A 16,403-nucleotide genomic window follows, 5' to 3' on the forward strand; every position below is an offset into this window, starting at 1 on the left:
GATCAAGGCCCAACCCTTTTCTAATGACTGGACCCTCCCTATCCCAGCAAGGCCCGCCCCAGCTAATAGGCCCCGCCCACCCGGCCCAGCACTGGACTCCCTCGGGGCACACAGGTCCCGCCCCCGCCTCAGGCTCCCACCCACCCCAGTGCAAGGCTAAACTCCTCTTTGCAGAGGCGCCGCCCCACCCCGCCTCCTCCAGCCTGGTGGTTCCGCAGCCGTACTCTCCTGGCCTGGTGTGCACAGCCTCACCATGAGTTCTTCTGCAGCCAGCCCGCTTTTCGCGCCTGGCGAGGACTGCGGCCCCGCGTGGCGCGCGGCCCCCGCGGCCTATGATACGTCTGACACGCACCTGCAGATCCTGGGCAAGCCAGTAATGGAGCGTTGGGAGACCCCCTACATGCATTCGCTGGCGGCTGCTGCTGCCTCCAGAGGTACTCTGCCCAGAAGAAACGGAGGCTACAGTTTAGGAGTGTAGGAGTTCCCATGCATGCTGCATGCCTCAGTTTCCTTACCTGAGGCACTGAGCTGCCTTGGGGTTACCTTGGCAGGGAAGGGAAGAGTGTTGGCAAAATGTAGACGCAGGCAAGAGAAGCCGGCTCCGAACTAGAACTTCCTCTCCTGGGGAAAAAGACTTCTACTTCCCGGAGCTGGGTTGGAGGGTGGATCTTCGGACCACAGCCTCGAGTGGAGCTTAGAGACAGAGTGGAGGGGCGTGGGACTTGTGCGGGTCGGGAACCTCCGAGTTTCCCCAGGCTGTTGCTAAGAATAGCTTGGGAAAACGGAGCAGAGAGGCAGCTGTCCGGTGCTATGGCCCTGAACTTCTGGACGAGGGGTGGTGTCTGGGACACCCCAGCCTCAAACAGGTCAATAGCCAAAGGGCTTCAAAGTTCACCCGGAGCACATGAGGACCTGGTATCAAGTGCGGAATGAAACATGGAGGGGTTACAGGTGTCGGGCCTCAGAACCAGGCTTGGCCCTTTCTAACCCCACAGTAGGGCCATAGCACAAATAGCGTGGGTGGGCATGGGCTCAGAGTCCAGGGATCCCTGGGGCCAAGCCCAAAAGCAGTGGCCAGTCCCTAGGCTCCCAGGCTCGCCGCTCTGATTGGCAGCTGGCCAGGGCCCACACTCTCTGTGCTACTTTGTTCTGTCCACCCACTGCTGGCTGGCTGTCCTTGAGGCATGTGTGAGCCAGGCCTCCCATCCAAGTCCCCCTCCCCCACCCATGCCAGCTGTAGTGTTTTGTCCTCCTAGGGGGCCGGGTCCTGGAAGTGGGCTTTGGGATGGCCATTGCAGCCTCCAGGGTGCAGCAGGCCCCCATAAAGGAACACTGGATTATTGAATGCAACGATGGGGTCTTCCAGCGTCTACAAAACTGGGCCCTGAAGCAGCCACATAAGGTACCTTCTGTCACTGGAGTACAGGCTGGGAGTAACCCCCCGGGACTGGGAGATCATGGGGGTCCAATGTGACCCCTAACCTCTCTTGTCCCTCTCCTCTCCAAGGTTGTTCCCTTGAAAGGCCTGTGGGAGGAGGTGGCACCTACACTGCCTGATGGTCACTTTGATGGTGAGGGCACTTTGGGAGCCTGGCAAGGGGGTTGGCCTCTGGGTACTGCTTGGCAGCCTCTTGGGCTATCATACCCTCCTTAGCTCAGTGGAGCTTGCCGTCAAGAATGAGGACCAGAGTTTGATCCCCAGGATGCATGTGGTGTAAGGAGAGAATGGGTGCTCATAAGTTGTCCCCTACCCCAACAAATGCACCTCCAATGTGCACTGGGGACATAGCCTCCGGGAAAAGGCTCCATGAACTGGCTAGCAGAGGTGCTAAGGGCAGCTGGGCGGGCTGGGCAGTTTGGCCTCCAAGGCCATGGGATAGGTGGGATGAAGCTTGGGCAAGGCTGTGCCAGCCCTGACTGGCAGGCCTGTGTTCACGCTGCAGGGATTCTATACGACACATATCCACTGTCTGAAGAGACCTGGCACACTCACCAGTTCAACTTTATTAAGGTGGGACTGCAGGGCCGGGGACCGAGGGCCTTGGACGGTCAGGTGGGCAGGGTGTGATATCTACAGACCAGCAGCTCTCTGCTCATGGTCCCTCCACCCCTTCTTGTCCATGCCCTTTCTCTCTCTCTGCAGACTCATGCTTTCCGTTTGCTGAAGCCTGGGGGTATCCTCACTTACTGCAACCTCACGTCCTGGGGGGAACTCATGAAGTCCAAGTACACAGACATCACTGCCATGTTTGAGGTACGCTGCCTGATAGCAAGTGGGGGCTCCGACCCAAAAGCCAGGCAGTGGCCCGGCAAGTGTGGTGTTGAGACCCATGACATGGGGGAGAGGTCCAGTCAGGGCTTCTCTGCAGCCCAACCTACTGCTCTCTGCCTGTGGGGCGGTGCCTGAGAGATGCCCTCCAGGGCCATCAGGACAGCTTCCCTTCAGCGCATGAGGCAGCTCTTGGCACAGAAAACTCCTCTTGCTCGAGAGGCCTACAGCAGGCCTGTGCAAGGATGCTGGTCTGAGACACAGCTGAGGTCATCAGGAAACTGTTGCCTGCATAGAATTCACACTCACACTAGGCCCTGTCCCGCATCATCAGTGGTGACCTGTGACCCCTCCCTACAGGAGACTCAGGTGCCTGCACTGCTGGAAGCTGGCTTCCAGAGAGAAAACATCTGTACAGAGGTGATGGCGCTGGTGCCCCCAGCCGACTGCCGCTACTATGCCTTCCCTCAGATGATCACACCCCTGGTCACCAAGCACTGAGCGGCTGGCCCAGGGCTACAAGGAGAATATGTCCTCCTCAGTGCCTTTGTAGCTGGAGTGTGGGCTCCAGCCTCTCCACTATCCCTGCAGTGTGACATCCTAACCTCTGCCTGGTACGGCCATCTCCCCAGAGCTCAGGAGTAAAATAAATGCTACCAAGACTAGTAGTGGGTTGGCTGGCGGTGAGCCGGAGGTGAGGCCCGCATCTGGTTCAGAGCCTGCCTCTCCCTGCCTCCATAGATGTGGCTATTCCATCACTGGTGCTCAGTGCCCCGACCCACCCAGACATGACCAATCAACCATTGTCTGTTTTCAACAGTGGCCCAGGAAGAGCCTGGGGTCTCACCAGGGTCAGGGTAGGGAGAGCCTCCACGGGTCCCAGCCCAGCACACAGCAAGTCATGCAACCCTCATGGCACAGCCCTACTCTGAACATCTCTGGTACCAAATCTGCTGATTGGGTCCACACTGTGGGGTTCACCCTGCAGCCCACCCCTACATGACCCTTGGAGGGTCTGCCCAACTCTTCACTTCAGGCTGTTGTCCTGTCGCCAGCCAGCTCCTGGAGACCTCTGCTCGCACCCAGCCCTCTGCCAGGGAAACCCTCCCTACAGCTTCCCACAGACTCTCCCTGGCAGGAAGGCTGGCTAGGGTCAGCATTCAAGGCGGGGAGCACTGTTCTCTTGGCCTGGAGAACCTCCACATAAACAGGTTTGTCTTAAAGCTGCCTTGGAATAGGATATGGTGAGGCACCTGTGACCCCCTACACTCGGGAGGCAGAGGCAGGCAGTCTGGGGTTCCAGGTCAGCCAGGGCTACACAGAGAAACCCCATCTCAAAAGACAAAGGCTCCTCTTGACTGGGCAGCCTCACCTGACCCTCTCACCCAAGTCCTGGGTGTGCCACCCCAGTCCAGCAACAGACAATGCTGGCTCCCAGACCCATCCCTGTCCCAGTGGGTCCTTTGAGAGCCACAGAATGGAAATCTGCAGGACAGGAAGGCTGAGCCATGAAACAAACTCTAGGCTGACGCTCTGCAGAGGGCACTCTGCTGGGTCTCCTCCTCCTCCTCCTCCCAGGAGTTGACAGCTCCCGAAGGGCAGCTGGCCAGAGACGTGTCTTCTACTCGAGAGGAGACCTATTCTCCTTCCTTACTCAGAGGTGGGCAGTGACTGGTCTGAGCTGCACAGTGGGCAGAGGCCACAAGGCTCAGATGTGAGTGGACAAGTCGCAGAGTGAGGGGGCCACAGCCTGTTGCACACAGCTAGGCCCTCAGGGCCCGGAGTCTTCACAGAGGGTGCAGAACCGCGCCTCATCTGCCACCTGCGTGCTGGGCCAGAGTCCACACAGAGCACACAACTGGATCAGGGCGGGTTTATTCACAGGGATTCTGGGATCCTCACGTTCGGCTTGGCAGCTCTACCTGCGGTACCAGATCTTCAGCTTCTGTTCGCGCTTGATCTTCCGCTGCAGCTGCAAGATGCCGTAGAGCAGCGCCTCGGCCGTGGGCGGGCAGCCTAGGGGCACACACAGTTGACACCCCACCATCTGCCTCCACCAGCCCACATGGAGGACTCTCGGGGTACCCCGGGGTTGGCTTCAAAGGGACAAGGGTCCTTGTGCCAGGCCTTTTGACACCCACTCCATCCCTGAGCTACCCATGGCTCCACAGGGAAAAGGGCCAAGTTGTGACCCTGGTGAACTGCCTGGTCCTCAGGAACACTCACAAAAGTGGGACCATTTGGTCGGGGAGATGGGCTCGGGCCAAGGGCCAGGAGGCAGCTTGAGATTCCAGGTCTCAGAATGCCAGACGCCTCCGGACTGCACCCTGGACCCTCCCTCCCTATCCAACTGTCCCCTGCTGCCCAGCAGTCTGCTGATAGAGAGCCTTACAGGGCAGGGACCACACAGGTAAGACAGACAGAACCTCTAAAAGACCCTGCAGCGCAGCTAAGCTGAGGCCCATGCAGGGCGGCAGAGGAAGGGGAGAATACCCTTGGGGACAGTGGGACAAAGGACGAGGCACGGTCCATCTGGCTCTCTGCTCTGTAGGACACAGGAGACATCAAGGTCTCCTACCCAGGCTGGCCCTGCAGCTTGGAGACGATGTCTGGTGTGACAGGGCAGGGCGGCTGATCTCACCTGGCACATAGATGTCCACTGGCACAATTCGGTCACAGCCACGAACAACCGAGTAGGAGTAGTGGTAGTAGCCACCGCCATTGGCACAGCTGGGGAGAGAGTGGTGAGGCAGTTCAGATGCATGGCCACCAGGCCAGCCCACACCCAACACCCTGGCACTGGCTGAGGTAAAGGGATTTCCAGAACCTTCACAGAACATGCTGGGTTCGAGGAACCACTGCTAACCTCACAGAAAAGTGCACTCAACCAAAGTGGTTCTGATGTCAGACCTGGGGTGGAACTGTGGAATCTAAGGTGGCCTCGCAAAGAGCTGGGATGGAACCAGCCTGTCTCCTGAGGGTGACAGGAGTGCAGTATGGTACGGGTTACTTTGTGCTGGGGATGGACCCCAGGGCCCTGCACGCTGGGTGAGCCCGATAGCCCAACCACTGTCCGCTTCTCCTTCGCTTTGAGACGTGTCTCGCTGCTATGCAGTTCAAGATGACCTTGACCTCACAGGGATCTGACTAACTCTGCCTCCGAGAGAGCTGGCCACCATACCCAGGTTTGTTTTGTAAAGATTGGATTGTCAGGCGCTAGTGTCACAGGCAGTTGTGGGCCTCTGTGTGGGCGCCAAGGTTCAGGGTGGTTCCCAAGCGGCTGGACTGATGTACAGAGCACAGAAGGAGGGCACTCGCCTGGCGGCACAGGGACCTGGGCTCCATGCCTGCATTTACTAACCAATGAGCAACTTACAGCTGCTGAAGAGACTGAGGAGAGGGAGATGAGGGGTTGGAGGAAGAGCCTTGGGCTGCCTGGAGCCTTTCCTGTCTACAGAGGAGAGCTGAGAGGAAGGTGACAGCTGGGGACCCTGGGGGTGGGCCCAGCTCCCTTCGGCAGCTGAGCACACACTCACCTCCCCATGGACACCACATACCGGGGTTCGGGCATCTGGTCGTACACCTACAAGACACACAGGTCAGATGCCTACAGGTGGCGAGGCAGCAGAAGGGGCCAAGGGGACCAGAAGTACCTTGCGGAGTGCTGGAGCCATCTTGTTAGTGAGCGTGCCAGCTACGATCATCACGTCAGCCTGGCGCGGGCTGGCACGGAACACCACACCAAAGCGGTCCATGTCATAGCGCGGGGCGGCCATGTGCATCATCTCCACGGCACAGCACGCCAAGCCGAAGGTCATAGGCCACAGGGAGCTCTGCAGGACACCGACAATCAGCCATGTCCAGGCCTGTCCCTCCACCTCACCAGGGCAGTGACATTGAGGCCTTGTAAGCACCTGAGGCTAGTGGCTGCCCTATGTCCAGGACTCCAAGTAGCACCCAGGCCTAGCTGCTGCTCTGGCCATCATGAATAACCCCGCTGATGTCTTTGGACTGGCTCAACTGTCCCTCAGGAATCTCCTGGGACTGACTGGCCGCCCTCAATGTCTCTGTCCTCTATGCTTAAGCTCCTCATGGATCCAGACAGCCCTGCACCTGCGTCTGGTCCCAGCAGTGGGCGCCCTGTCCTGGCAGCTTCAGGCTCCAGCAGGGTACCCACTAGAAAGAGCCCTGGCACAGCACCGGAGGGCAGGGCAGGCCATGCCTGTCAATGGGCACTGAGGCATGGGAGCCAAGCACAGCTGCCCAGCGACTGTGAAGTAGACATCAGAATGCACATGACAGAGCATAAGGTGTAAGGACAACTGAGGACAGACGGAGAGGGAGGTCACTCATGTGCGTTGCAGAGGACCCACAGCTCGCCTGACTCTGCCATGAGAGGAATTTTTTTTTTCTTTTTTCTTTTTTTTCCCCAGAGCTGGGGACCGAACCCAGGGCCTTGCGCTCGCTAGGCAAGCGCTCTACCGCTGAGCTAAATCCCCAACCCGAGAGGAATTTTTAAAGCCGGGCACAGTGGCTGCTTTCATCTCAGCAGGCAGGCAGGGCTCTGTACAAAGCCAGACTGACTGACACAGGAAGTTCCGAGGCAGTCAGGGCTATGCAGAGACCCTGTCTCAAAAAACAGATCCACTGCAGAACAATGAATGAATAAAAGGGGCATTTTTATCAGCAGCTGAGACGGCGCAATGAGCACAGGTAGTTGCCACCGAGCCTGACAACCTGAGTTGCATCCTGGAACCAAGTGGTGGAAGGAGAGGGTTGAATCCTGCAAGTTATCCCTGACCTCTACACCCATGCTATGGTGCATAAACAGGCAGATGCACATGCGCACTTTGCTGAAGGGTCCAGGTCACCCTGAGTGGAGGTTGGAGGAGCAGGCAGGCCCTTAGAAGGGAGCCCTGAGGAGGGTCAAGTCTGACAGGAGGACTTACCCGGCGCGCCCAGTTGATGAGGTCATCCAGCTTGGTCACTACATACTCGGCCCGGCTTCTGGGAAGATGGGAGGGCTTAGGGACCACGGCTCCAGCTCCAGCCTTGGACACGGCAGACTGTGTGCTAAGGGCAAAGAAGGTGGGCATGGGGACAGTTAGTCAAGGGCCCCCAGTGTCCCTGTCCTGGGACCCAGTGGGGAGGGACAGACAGGATCCCAAGGCAGAACCGCACCACCCTGGGAGCCTACAAGGCCCACACTAGCCTGGGCAACAGAGAATGGAGGAGCAGTCACACTAGGGAGGTAAGATCCAAAGCCAGGGCCACATGTTGGGGTGGAGTACAGGCAGCAGTCAAAAATCAGAGCTCAGGGGTTGGGGATTTAGCTCAGTGGTAGAGCGCTTGCCTAGCGAGCACAAGGCCCTGGGTTCGGTCCCCAGCTCCGAAAAATAGAAAAGAAAAAAAAAAAATCAGAGCTCTAGAAGCCAGCGTGTAGACCCTTCTCAGAGCATGGATTACCTGCTCGGGCTCCCAGTGGCTGCCACACTCTGGTGGGCTCTGCGCAGCTGAGCCACTGTGCCTGTGCTGGAGAAACAAACAGGGGAGACACTGAGAGGCCACCGGGACCCAATCAGCAGTTGCTTGTCACCACCACCATCTCTACCCAACACAGGTGGCTTCCCTGCCCACCCACGGTCTCCTGCTCATCTCCAGGCTGCCCTGCTCTTTCATAGGGACAATGCTGCCACCGTCCTTGATGACAACTCAGACGTAAACAGAGCCTCTTTGCTTCTAAAAACTTCCAACTGGTGAAAAGGTTGTCAAATGTCAAAACGAGGAGCCGCTGGGATGCTGTGCTTCAGCCCAGGAGACAGCTGGAAGCTCCCCTGGGCTGGTGACCTTTGCAGCACTGCCACAGGGCAGCCAGCCTGTGGAGGCCCAGCTGGCAGGCTCACAGAACACCTTGTTGGGACAGACGGTGCCATTTCCTTCAAGGGCCCCAAGCCTGTGGACGACACTGTCCTGCCTTGGCCATTGCCCTCCCAGACAGACACACCATGTGAGGACCCACTGAACCTACTGTGCAATCCTCACCATGCAGTCCCTTCCCCAGACACTGCTGGTGACCCTCCCAGCTCCAAGCCCTGCAGTTCCAGGCTGTTTGCTGACACCCAGATGGATCTAGCCTTGTGACAAACAGGCCACAAACTCACCGCAGACCCAGGATCCGTACAGAGAGCAAGCCAGGAGCTAGAGAGAAAAGCACAGAGCTCTGAGCTGTGGGCAGCACCAGCTTGGGCCCAGCAGTTTAGTCCCCAGGAGGCGTCCATGTTCCAGTCCCAGCCCTTCCCTGGAGGGTTCCAGCATACCCTCCCTCTCATCCTTTGCTCACATTCTACACCAAGTCGCCTTCCCTTATAAGTCACTCTCCCTCTGCCTCCCATCTCTCACTTCTCCACCCAGGACCCCAATCAGCTGCTCCTGAACAACCTGCACACAGCAGGCCCTTTCCACACAGCAGGGCTCAACCTAAGGGGATTTTTCAGAAGGAAAAACCTGGAAGCAGGAAGAGAGACATGGCAGGCAGCTTTGAGACCAGGATGGAGCCATGCCCTACACTACTTACACCCCCATGTGTTGGAACCTTCATCCTCGTACCTCAGAATGCAACTGCATGCCTGAGTGTCACCCCAGCACGTCAGAATGGAATGTGACTGTATGCACGAGCCTCTCCAGAGGTGAAAAGGCTATGATGAGGTCACTGAGATGTGCCAGAGGTAGTGGGACGGCTAGTCTTTGTTAGGGAGGATGTGAGCCAGGTCTGAAGATGTGCCACTGTCTGTCTTCCTAGCACTTCCGAGGTTGAGGCAGGGTGATGCAAGTCCTACAACAGCCTGGCTTACACTGGAACGGCTTCCAGAAAAACCCCGAACAGCATTGAAAAACACAAAAATAAACAAAGCCAACCCTGGGTAGGGTATGTAGAGATAAATAGGAGGTCAGCCTCATGGGGACAGAGGGGATGACATCTGTGAGCTCACCAAACCCCAGCCCAGTGACTCTCTGACCTTGGACTCCAAAATTCCAGGAGTACAGGATAAATTTCTATCATCTGGGGCTGGGCTGGCCTTGAATCCCAGCACTCAGGAAGCAGAGCAAGGTAGAGCTCTGTGAGTTCCGGTCAGCCAGAGCTACATAGCAAGATCCTTTCTTGGAAGGAAAAAGTGGAAGGGGGTCTCATCTGGGACTGCTCCTCCATTACAGAAAGGTGGGACTGGGAGAGGTACACCCACCAAGACATGGGGGTTATCCTGCCTTCGACACTGGGGGCTGTGTTGATGGCTGCTTTCCACATTCCTTCTTTAACCTCAGCCCTCCTCATTCTGACTTCAGCCTTGCTCAGGGCTACTGCTTCCCAAGGTCACGACTGCTTGGACCAAAGACAGACTCCTGTAGACTCTAGACTTTCTGCCTCAGTGGTACACACCAGGCCCTGGTCTTCCCCATCTGAAAACTCAAAGCTTTGGATAAACTTACAGCAAAGTAAATGTACTACTAAGTGGTTGGAGGGGCCAGCAGCAGGCTTTTGTTTTAACTGGCACAGGGTCTCTCTATGTTGCCCTAGCTGCCTCTGAACTCTGACCTCAGGATAGCCTCTTGAGCAGCTAGGACTGCATGAAGGCACATCAGGCCTGGCTCGGACAAGACTTAGGTGCTGTCATGCTAAGAATGAAAGTGGGGCCTTGAACACATTCAGTGAGTGCCTTAATTATGGATCACATCTCCAGGCCCCTCCTCTTCCTGCCTTTTAAAATGGTCTTACTATGTATCCTTGGTTAGCCTAGAACTCACAAAAACCCCAAATTCCCATTTTCTGAAGCAAGGATCCAGTATAGCCCAAGCTAGGTTCATCCTGCCTCAGCCTCCCATGGATTGGGATCACAGCTGTACCTCACAATGGCTTACAGCAAACATCATCTTTGTTGCCTCTAAGGTGTTAGTTTCTCCTTCAAATTGGACTATAGTAAGGTCTATTAACTGTCACCGGCAAGCTCACAGCTGAGCCTGAGTGAATTCAGAAACCAGCAGTCAACACCACAAATCCATGCCCTCCACTCTTCAAGGGATCCACATCACAGCTTGGCCAGACACAGCGATAGGGTCTATAACTCGAGAACGGGAGACTGGCAGGAACATTATGACTTATCGGAAGACCCTATCTTTAAAAGAAAATATACTGTTGGGTATAGTAGCATAATCCTGTCATCCTAGTACTTGGGGATAGAGCCTGGAAGATCATGCCTCCAAAGTCAGTCTCCAATACATGAGATTCTGTCTCAAAAATAGGCATCTGAGGCTGGAGTTCTGTTGGCAGAGTCCTTGCCTAGCATGCACCATGTCCTTAGGTTCCATCCCTGGGGCTGTGTGAATGGACATGGTGGTGCACTCCTGTCATCTCAGCACTAGTGGTGAAGGCAGGTCACCATCAAGCTTTCAAAATCACTCTCAGTATACAGTGAGTTTGAGGCCAACCTGTGATTCATCAGACACTGTTTCAAAGCAGCAGCAAAACACACATGGAGTGTTCTGCCTGAGTTCTCCCATTTCTTATGTTAACAGTGCTACCCGCTAGGCGATGCTTAGCAACTGTCGCTCAAGTCTACCAAATTGCATTGGCGTTTAATCCCTGTTCGTAAAGAGGAAGACACCATAACTTCGGCAGGGAAATTGAGGCATCTGCTCTAATTGCCCTAGCTGTCCAGGGCGGTGATGAAGGTGAAAGAGCCACAGGGTGAGTGCCCTGAGTGTCCTGGGCCTCTTCCCGTCCCACTGTCTGAGCTTCAGGGTCATTAGCTGGGCTCCTGCAATCAGTCTCCTGAGATTGAGAGATATACAGGCCTCAGCGTCCACAACTACAATCTGCTGCAGTAATGGGAGGCCTGGAACTTGCTAGGTAGACCAGACATAACTGTGTGAAGTGGATTCAAACACACTTCGGCCCAATCCTAGATCCCGACACTATCGCGGGCTGGGTTCTGACCTATAGGTCTCTCTGCGATCCCAACGCCTGTCAATACCGGGCTTGGGCTCCAAGGTCCCCGAAGCCCAGCTCGAGGCCCAGGACTGCGCCACTACCCCGATCTCAGATCTTCACTCACCCGCCAGCGCCGCCATCTTGGCCTCGGCCTTCAGACAACCTCTGCGGTCCGTCTTCCAAAGAGTTCCGGTTCTGGTCCAACGCCCAAATAGACACCAGCGGAAACCGGAACCACAAACTGAGCGGTTCCGACCCGCTTTTTTCCTGTGATCGCGCCCGAGCAGTGTACACAACCGTCCTCCTGTGACAAACAGGAAACAGACAAAAGAAAAAACTTCTATTTTACTCAAATTAGGGGACAAAAAGGCGAATCATAGTCGTCCCTGGGTGGGCTCGAACCACCAACCTTTCGGTTAACAGCCGAACGCGCTAACCGATTGCGCCACAGAGACGACATTGTGAAGCTTTCTATAGTATAAACCTACGAGGTTTAACTCATGAAGTGTGAAGTGCGCTTGCGCACAGGAGCAATGGCACGGGGCGGAGACCGAGCAGTGTTGACGTCCTTCACGCAGCCGAAATAGCTCAGTTGGGAGAGCGTTAGACTGAAGATCTAAAGGTCCCTGGTTCGATCCCGGGTTTCGGCAGAGGTTTTTATCCCATCGACCAATGTCTCCTTTTTTTGAGATTTTGATTCGTTTTGACCCACAGTGTTGAATTCCTCCAATCCAATGTTGAACTTTTAAGTTCTGTTCAGACGTTAGCAACCAGTCCTATATTCTTTGACTGGTAGGGCTAAAGCCATTACTGATAATGAAATATAAAAATATCACGGTAAATTGTTACACATCTGTCAGTCTAGCACTCCAGAGAAGCAGGCACTCCAGAGAAGCAGGAGGATGTGTACCAGATTACGTTCTTTCTCTCAAAAAACCAATATTAGTATCGTTATTGATATTGATGTTGTTAAATAACACTTTTTAAATCCTCAGCAGTTAAGAGCATTCAATTCCCAGCATCCCATAATCTTCTAAAACTCCAATTCCAGGGTCTCTGATGCCTCTTCTGACCTCTCCAGGCACCAGACATGCATGCAGTCAAAACGTCCACACATACGAAACAAAACAAAACAAAACAAAACAAAAAAAGCAAATTGAATCAAATCTAGGAGGTTTGTGAGCACTTTCTCCTATCATGCAGAGGACCCTGGTTCCACCCTGGCACCACATAAGCAGGGCACGTGTGGCATGTCTGTCATCCTATCACTGGGGAGGTTGAGGCAGTAGAGCTAGGAGTCCTTGGCCAGTCGAGGCCAGCCACGATAATGATAATGATGATGATGGTGGTGGTGATGGTGACGATGATGGTGGTGATGATATGATGATGATGGCTAGAACTATGGTTCCGTGGATAAAAGCAGTCGGCTGCCAGATCTACTGCCTGAGCTAGATCTCTAGATCCCACAAGGTGGCAGGAGAGACCTAACTGGGAAAGTTGTTCCAGGCATGAGTACAACTGGCTCAGGCTTTGCATTTGCATGAGCGCTCGAGCATGCACACATGTGCGCGTGCACACTGCACACGCGCGTGCGCGCGCGCACACACACACACACACACACACACACACACACACACACACACACGCTATCCCTGCCTCTCAGCCCCAGAGCTTGGCTTGGCACTAAGGGGCGTAAGAGGGCTGTCATTTGGTAGGAAGTGAGTAACGCCTTGGTTGGAGCCTTATTTTCCGCATTTTTAAACTGAATAGACTCATACGCACTTAGCACACTCTTCCATTAATTTCCCTTTTTGTAAGGATTTATTTATTGTAGGTTGTGTGAGTGTTTCTGTGTGCGCGTGTTTGTGTGCATGTGTGTGTGCATGTGCATGTTACAAGGCTGGGTGTGGTTGGAGAGAGCTGTGGACTTTCAGGATTTTTCCTTTGCTTGCTTTTGAGTCAGAGCTTCACTTTTTAGCCCAGGCTGGCCTTCAGCTCACAGGCCTCTCTCTGGCTTCAATCCTACCCTGCCCATCTAGAGTTTTAGATTTACAGAAAACTTACAAAGATGGTTCAGAGACACCTACGTAGAACACAGCCTGCTGAGCCATATTAGATGTTAAATACTTCATGTGTCTGTGAGATCTGCCGAGGCTGTAGATCATCATTGTACACACTGGTCAGGTGCTCTGTGCTTGAAACACAGCGACCCATCCCCTTCAGTGTGCTGGACCACACTGGACACCCTCTACCCTGGGTTTCCCTCTCTTTCTCCCTGGTGTCCTTGCAATGCTGGCTCCACAAAGGTACTAGTTACTCAGTAGCCTCAGACCTGTGTGAGCAGATCTCTGTGAATTTGAAGCCAACCTGGATTTCATAGACCAGGACAGCCAAAGCTGTGCAGAGACACAGATCTTGTCTCAAGTTAGAAACAAAGAGACAGAGTGACTAAGACAGAGTAGATTCAAGGCCACCTTGCGTTACATAGTGTTTGAGACACACTTGGGACTAAACAGTGGGAGAGGCAGTCAGGCAGCTCAGTATATTAGAGACACTTGCCACCAAGCCTGACTACCTATGTTCCAACCCACATAGGCAAAGATGTCCTTCGACCTACACAGACACACACAGACACACAGACACACAGACACACACACACACACACACACACACACACACACACAGAGCCATTTCTGCTTGCCCTTCTCCCTCACGCACAATAAATGCAGTACATTCTAGAGGAGGATGGGCTATGGCCTGGTTCCCACGTGCCACATGAAGGGTGGGCACAAACAAGGTTTTGGTTCATCTCCAGCACTGCCTAAGTCCAGATGAGTCCAGGGCCTTTGGCCTGACGATGTCTTCTGTGCCCAACCTCTGAGGTACTGTCAATTGCCCCCTCATGATCCCCTGATCTGCAGGAACCAACCATGAGTCTGTCACCAGGCTCTGGGCAGCATGCTGTAGCTGTGGCCTGTGTAGGATTGATCAGTGTGTCCAGCTGCCTGACAGATGGACAGCAGTCAGGCAGATAGTGTAGTGTCCAGGAAGCCAGAGCTTCAAGGACGGCACAGGAACAGATCAGGAGAGAATGAAAGGGCAGATGGGGCTTCCTCAACAGCCATGGGCAAAAGGTTGGGGACGATGGGATAGGAAGTGATGAAGATGAAGGGGAAGAGGAAGAAGGAAGAGGAGGGGTAGATGGGGAAGGACACTGCATTGCACGATAGACAGGCAAGGTGGACTTGGGGTCACTTCCCATTTTCTCAGCATGGCACAGCATCAAAGATATACTTGCTAGCGTGCCAGGCTGTTGGGATCCTTATGTCTCTGCTGACCACCCATTGCTTCTTGAGGGGGACTATGTATCTTTTTACCCTGTGGTGCCAGGGTCTCTAGTGCCTGGAGACAAGGGGTTAAGGTCCCCAAGATACAGGTGGGAAAATACCACTAGATGGCACCAGGGGGCTTAGGCATTGTAGGGAAGGGGTGGGGAATACCAACCTGCAGAAGAGGCCTCAGGCCCATCTCCACAATGAGGGCAGGAGGAGAGGCCTCTTACTGGCTTGCATCCTTGTTGTTGGACAATGCATAATGTCTAGGGAACGTGTCCACTTCAACCAGGGACAATCCGTCATATAGGCTGGCCAGTGATGCCCCTATCATCAACTATAGGGCCTCGGATGGCCCGTAAATGACCCATCTGGTGTCAGGTCTGAGGCCCTGAGCACAGGGCTCATGAATCATGGAGGGTGTGGGAGCACTGACAAGACAGGGGTGAGTGAATCATATCTTGGCCCCTCCAAAGCAGCCAGATCATAACCCAAGATGTAAGTCCCCAACTAAGAGATAGAAATGTGGCCTCCAGACAAGTTGAAATATAGGCCATCGTCACCCTCAGGATGCAGGGCTTTTTTTTTTTTTTTTTTTTTTTCCGGAGCTGGGGACCAAACCCAGGGCCTTGCCCTTGCTAGGCAAGTGCTCTACCGCTGAGCTAAATCCCCAACCCCAGGATGCAGGGCTTTTAAAGGTGTTTAAGGCACTCAACGGTGAGAACACTGCAGGCCCTGACTGAATTTGTGACCATTGTGTCTGTCTCCAGGATGGCCAGCGTCGGGTTCCCAGGACAACAGCTGCGTGTTGTTTGCCCAGGCTCACCACACGGGGCAGGCAGCAGTGGGGCACTGTCAGCCAGGTGCAGTGCCACTCTGATGCGAGACAAGCCTATTCTGGGGAGAACCAACTCTAAGGCCATCATCAGGTGCACAGCACTGAAGAGGAAATGCACGGGGCTCCTTGCCATTCTGAAAGGCCTCCCACTCCCTGCCAGAGCTGGACATGGACCAAGGGCAGGTCCACTTCCCAGTGACAACAGGAAGCACCAGGTCTCTTCTCGTCATTCTGCTCAGAGGCCCTGACAGCAATATTCTGACACCTCAAATCGTGTCCCTTCCACAAGTGACCCCTGTGGGTGGCAGGACAAGTTGCAGCCTAAACCAAGCCTCTGACCTGCTGTGCCCCCACCCCCAATTTCAACAGATGGTAAAGTGTGAGCCTAGAGGCCAGCAGACAATGCTGCCTTGTCGGACCTATCCTGACAGGCCACCTGTCCTGTACCGTCCTGGCACAGTGAGCTGTTGGATGCAGGTGTCTCAAGTGACGCTTGATCATTGCCATTGAACCCATGTCCCCATCTCACTCCGGATGGCCACAAGTGTGAAGGCATCCATGTGTTCCCTATCCAGTAACCAAGCCCCTGGCTGAAGTGTCCCTGTGGGGCTTTGTGGCTGACAGGCACAGCTCAGCTCAGCACCATCCACTGCTGCAGTGGCTCCATCCTTGTTCCTAGGAGACAGAGTCCACACAGCCACCATGAGTCCATGCACACAGTATGGCAGCAGTGTGGGAATCTGCCTTTTCCTGCTATCATGCCCACCAACCCCAGCCCAGGAGGTTTGGGGGCGGGGGGCAGGCGAGAAGTCGATGGCCGCCCTGGGTAGATTCAGTGCTTGGCTATGTGGGGACGGGGGAGATAGGGGTGGGGACTGGGGAGATAGGGGTGGGGACTGAGTGCAGCTGGGCTGTCCATCCTTGCAAGACTATACAGTCGCCGGTAGACAAAGTGTTCCCACCCTCCTAACATCTCCCACC

At 54.9% G+C, this 16,403-nt stretch overlaps 2 protein-coding genes and 2 non-coding genes across 10 annotated transcripts; 2 read left to right on the forward strand and 2 right to left on the reverse strand.

Moving 5' to 3' along the window:
• Positions 1 to 186: 186 nt before the first annotated feature.
• Positions 187 to 2,986, forward strand: Gamt (guanidinoacetate N-methyltransferase). 3 transcript variants are annotated; one of them, NM_012793.3, is made up of 6 exons: positions 187 to 434; positions 1,257 to 1,402; positions 1,508 to 1,571; positions 1,944 to 2,011; positions 2,144 to 2,254; positions 2,630 to 2,986. In NM_012793.3, exons 1-6 carry the CDS (start codon positions 254 to 256, stop codon positions 2,768 to 2,770), a joined length of 711 nt encoding a protein of 236 aa, NP_036925.2. In that variant the 5' UTR covers positions 187 to 253; the 3' UTR covers positions 2,771 to 2,986. The 3 variants fall into 3 exon arrangements, with proteins under 3 accessions (NP_036925.2, NP_001389142.1, XP_087411914.1); NM_001402213.1 differs by lacking the exon at positions 1,944 to 2,011; XM_087555788.1 differs by having other exon boundaries at positions 223 to 434; positions 2,144 to 2,934.
• A 1,142-nt stretch (positions 2,987 to 4,128) lies between these two features.
• Positions 4,129 to 11,412, reverse strand: Ndufs7 (NADH:ubiquinone oxidoreductase core subunit S7). Of its 5 annotated transcripts, none has more exons than XM_087557762.1 (8): positions 11,377 to 11,412; positions 8,431 to 8,467; positions 7,736 to 7,825; positions 7,219 to 7,342; positions 5,923 to 6,102; positions 5,806 to 5,852; positions 4,911 to 4,999; positions 4,129 to 4,285 (listed from the first exon to the last, which is right to left on the reverse strand). In XM_087557762.1, the coding sequence occupies exons 1-8, from the start codon at positions 11,390 to 11,392 to the stop codon at positions 4,188 to 4,190; spliced, it is 681 nt and encodes a 226-aa protein (XP_087413888.1). In that variant the 5' UTR covers positions 11,393 to 11,412; the 3' UTR covers positions 4,129 to 4,187.
• A 221-nt stretch (positions 11,413 to 11,633) lies between these two features.
• Trnan-guu8 (transfer RNA asparagine (anticodon GUU) 8) lies at positions 11,634 to 11,707 on the reverse strand. The gene has a single exon. It is a non-coding gene; the product is annotated as a tRNA-Asn (tRNA).
• Positions 11,708 to 11,829: 122 nt separating this feature from the next.
• Positions 11,830 to 11,902, forward strand: Trnaf-gaa3 (transfer RNA phenylalanine (anticodon GAA) 3). The gene has a single exon. It is a non-coding gene; the product is annotated as a tRNA-Phe (tRNA).
• The last annotated feature ends 4,501 nt before the right edge of the window (positions 11,903 to 16,403 follow it).

Source organism: Rattus norvegicus, chromosome 7 (assembly GCF_021556685.1).
Source record: "Rattus norvegicus strain SHRSP/BbbUtx chromosome 7, alternate assembly SHRSP_T2T, whole genome shotgun sequence".
NCBI classification, from domain to species: domain Eukaryota; kingdom Metazoa; phylum Chordata; class Mammalia; order Rodentia; family Muridae; genus Rattus; species Rattus norvegicus.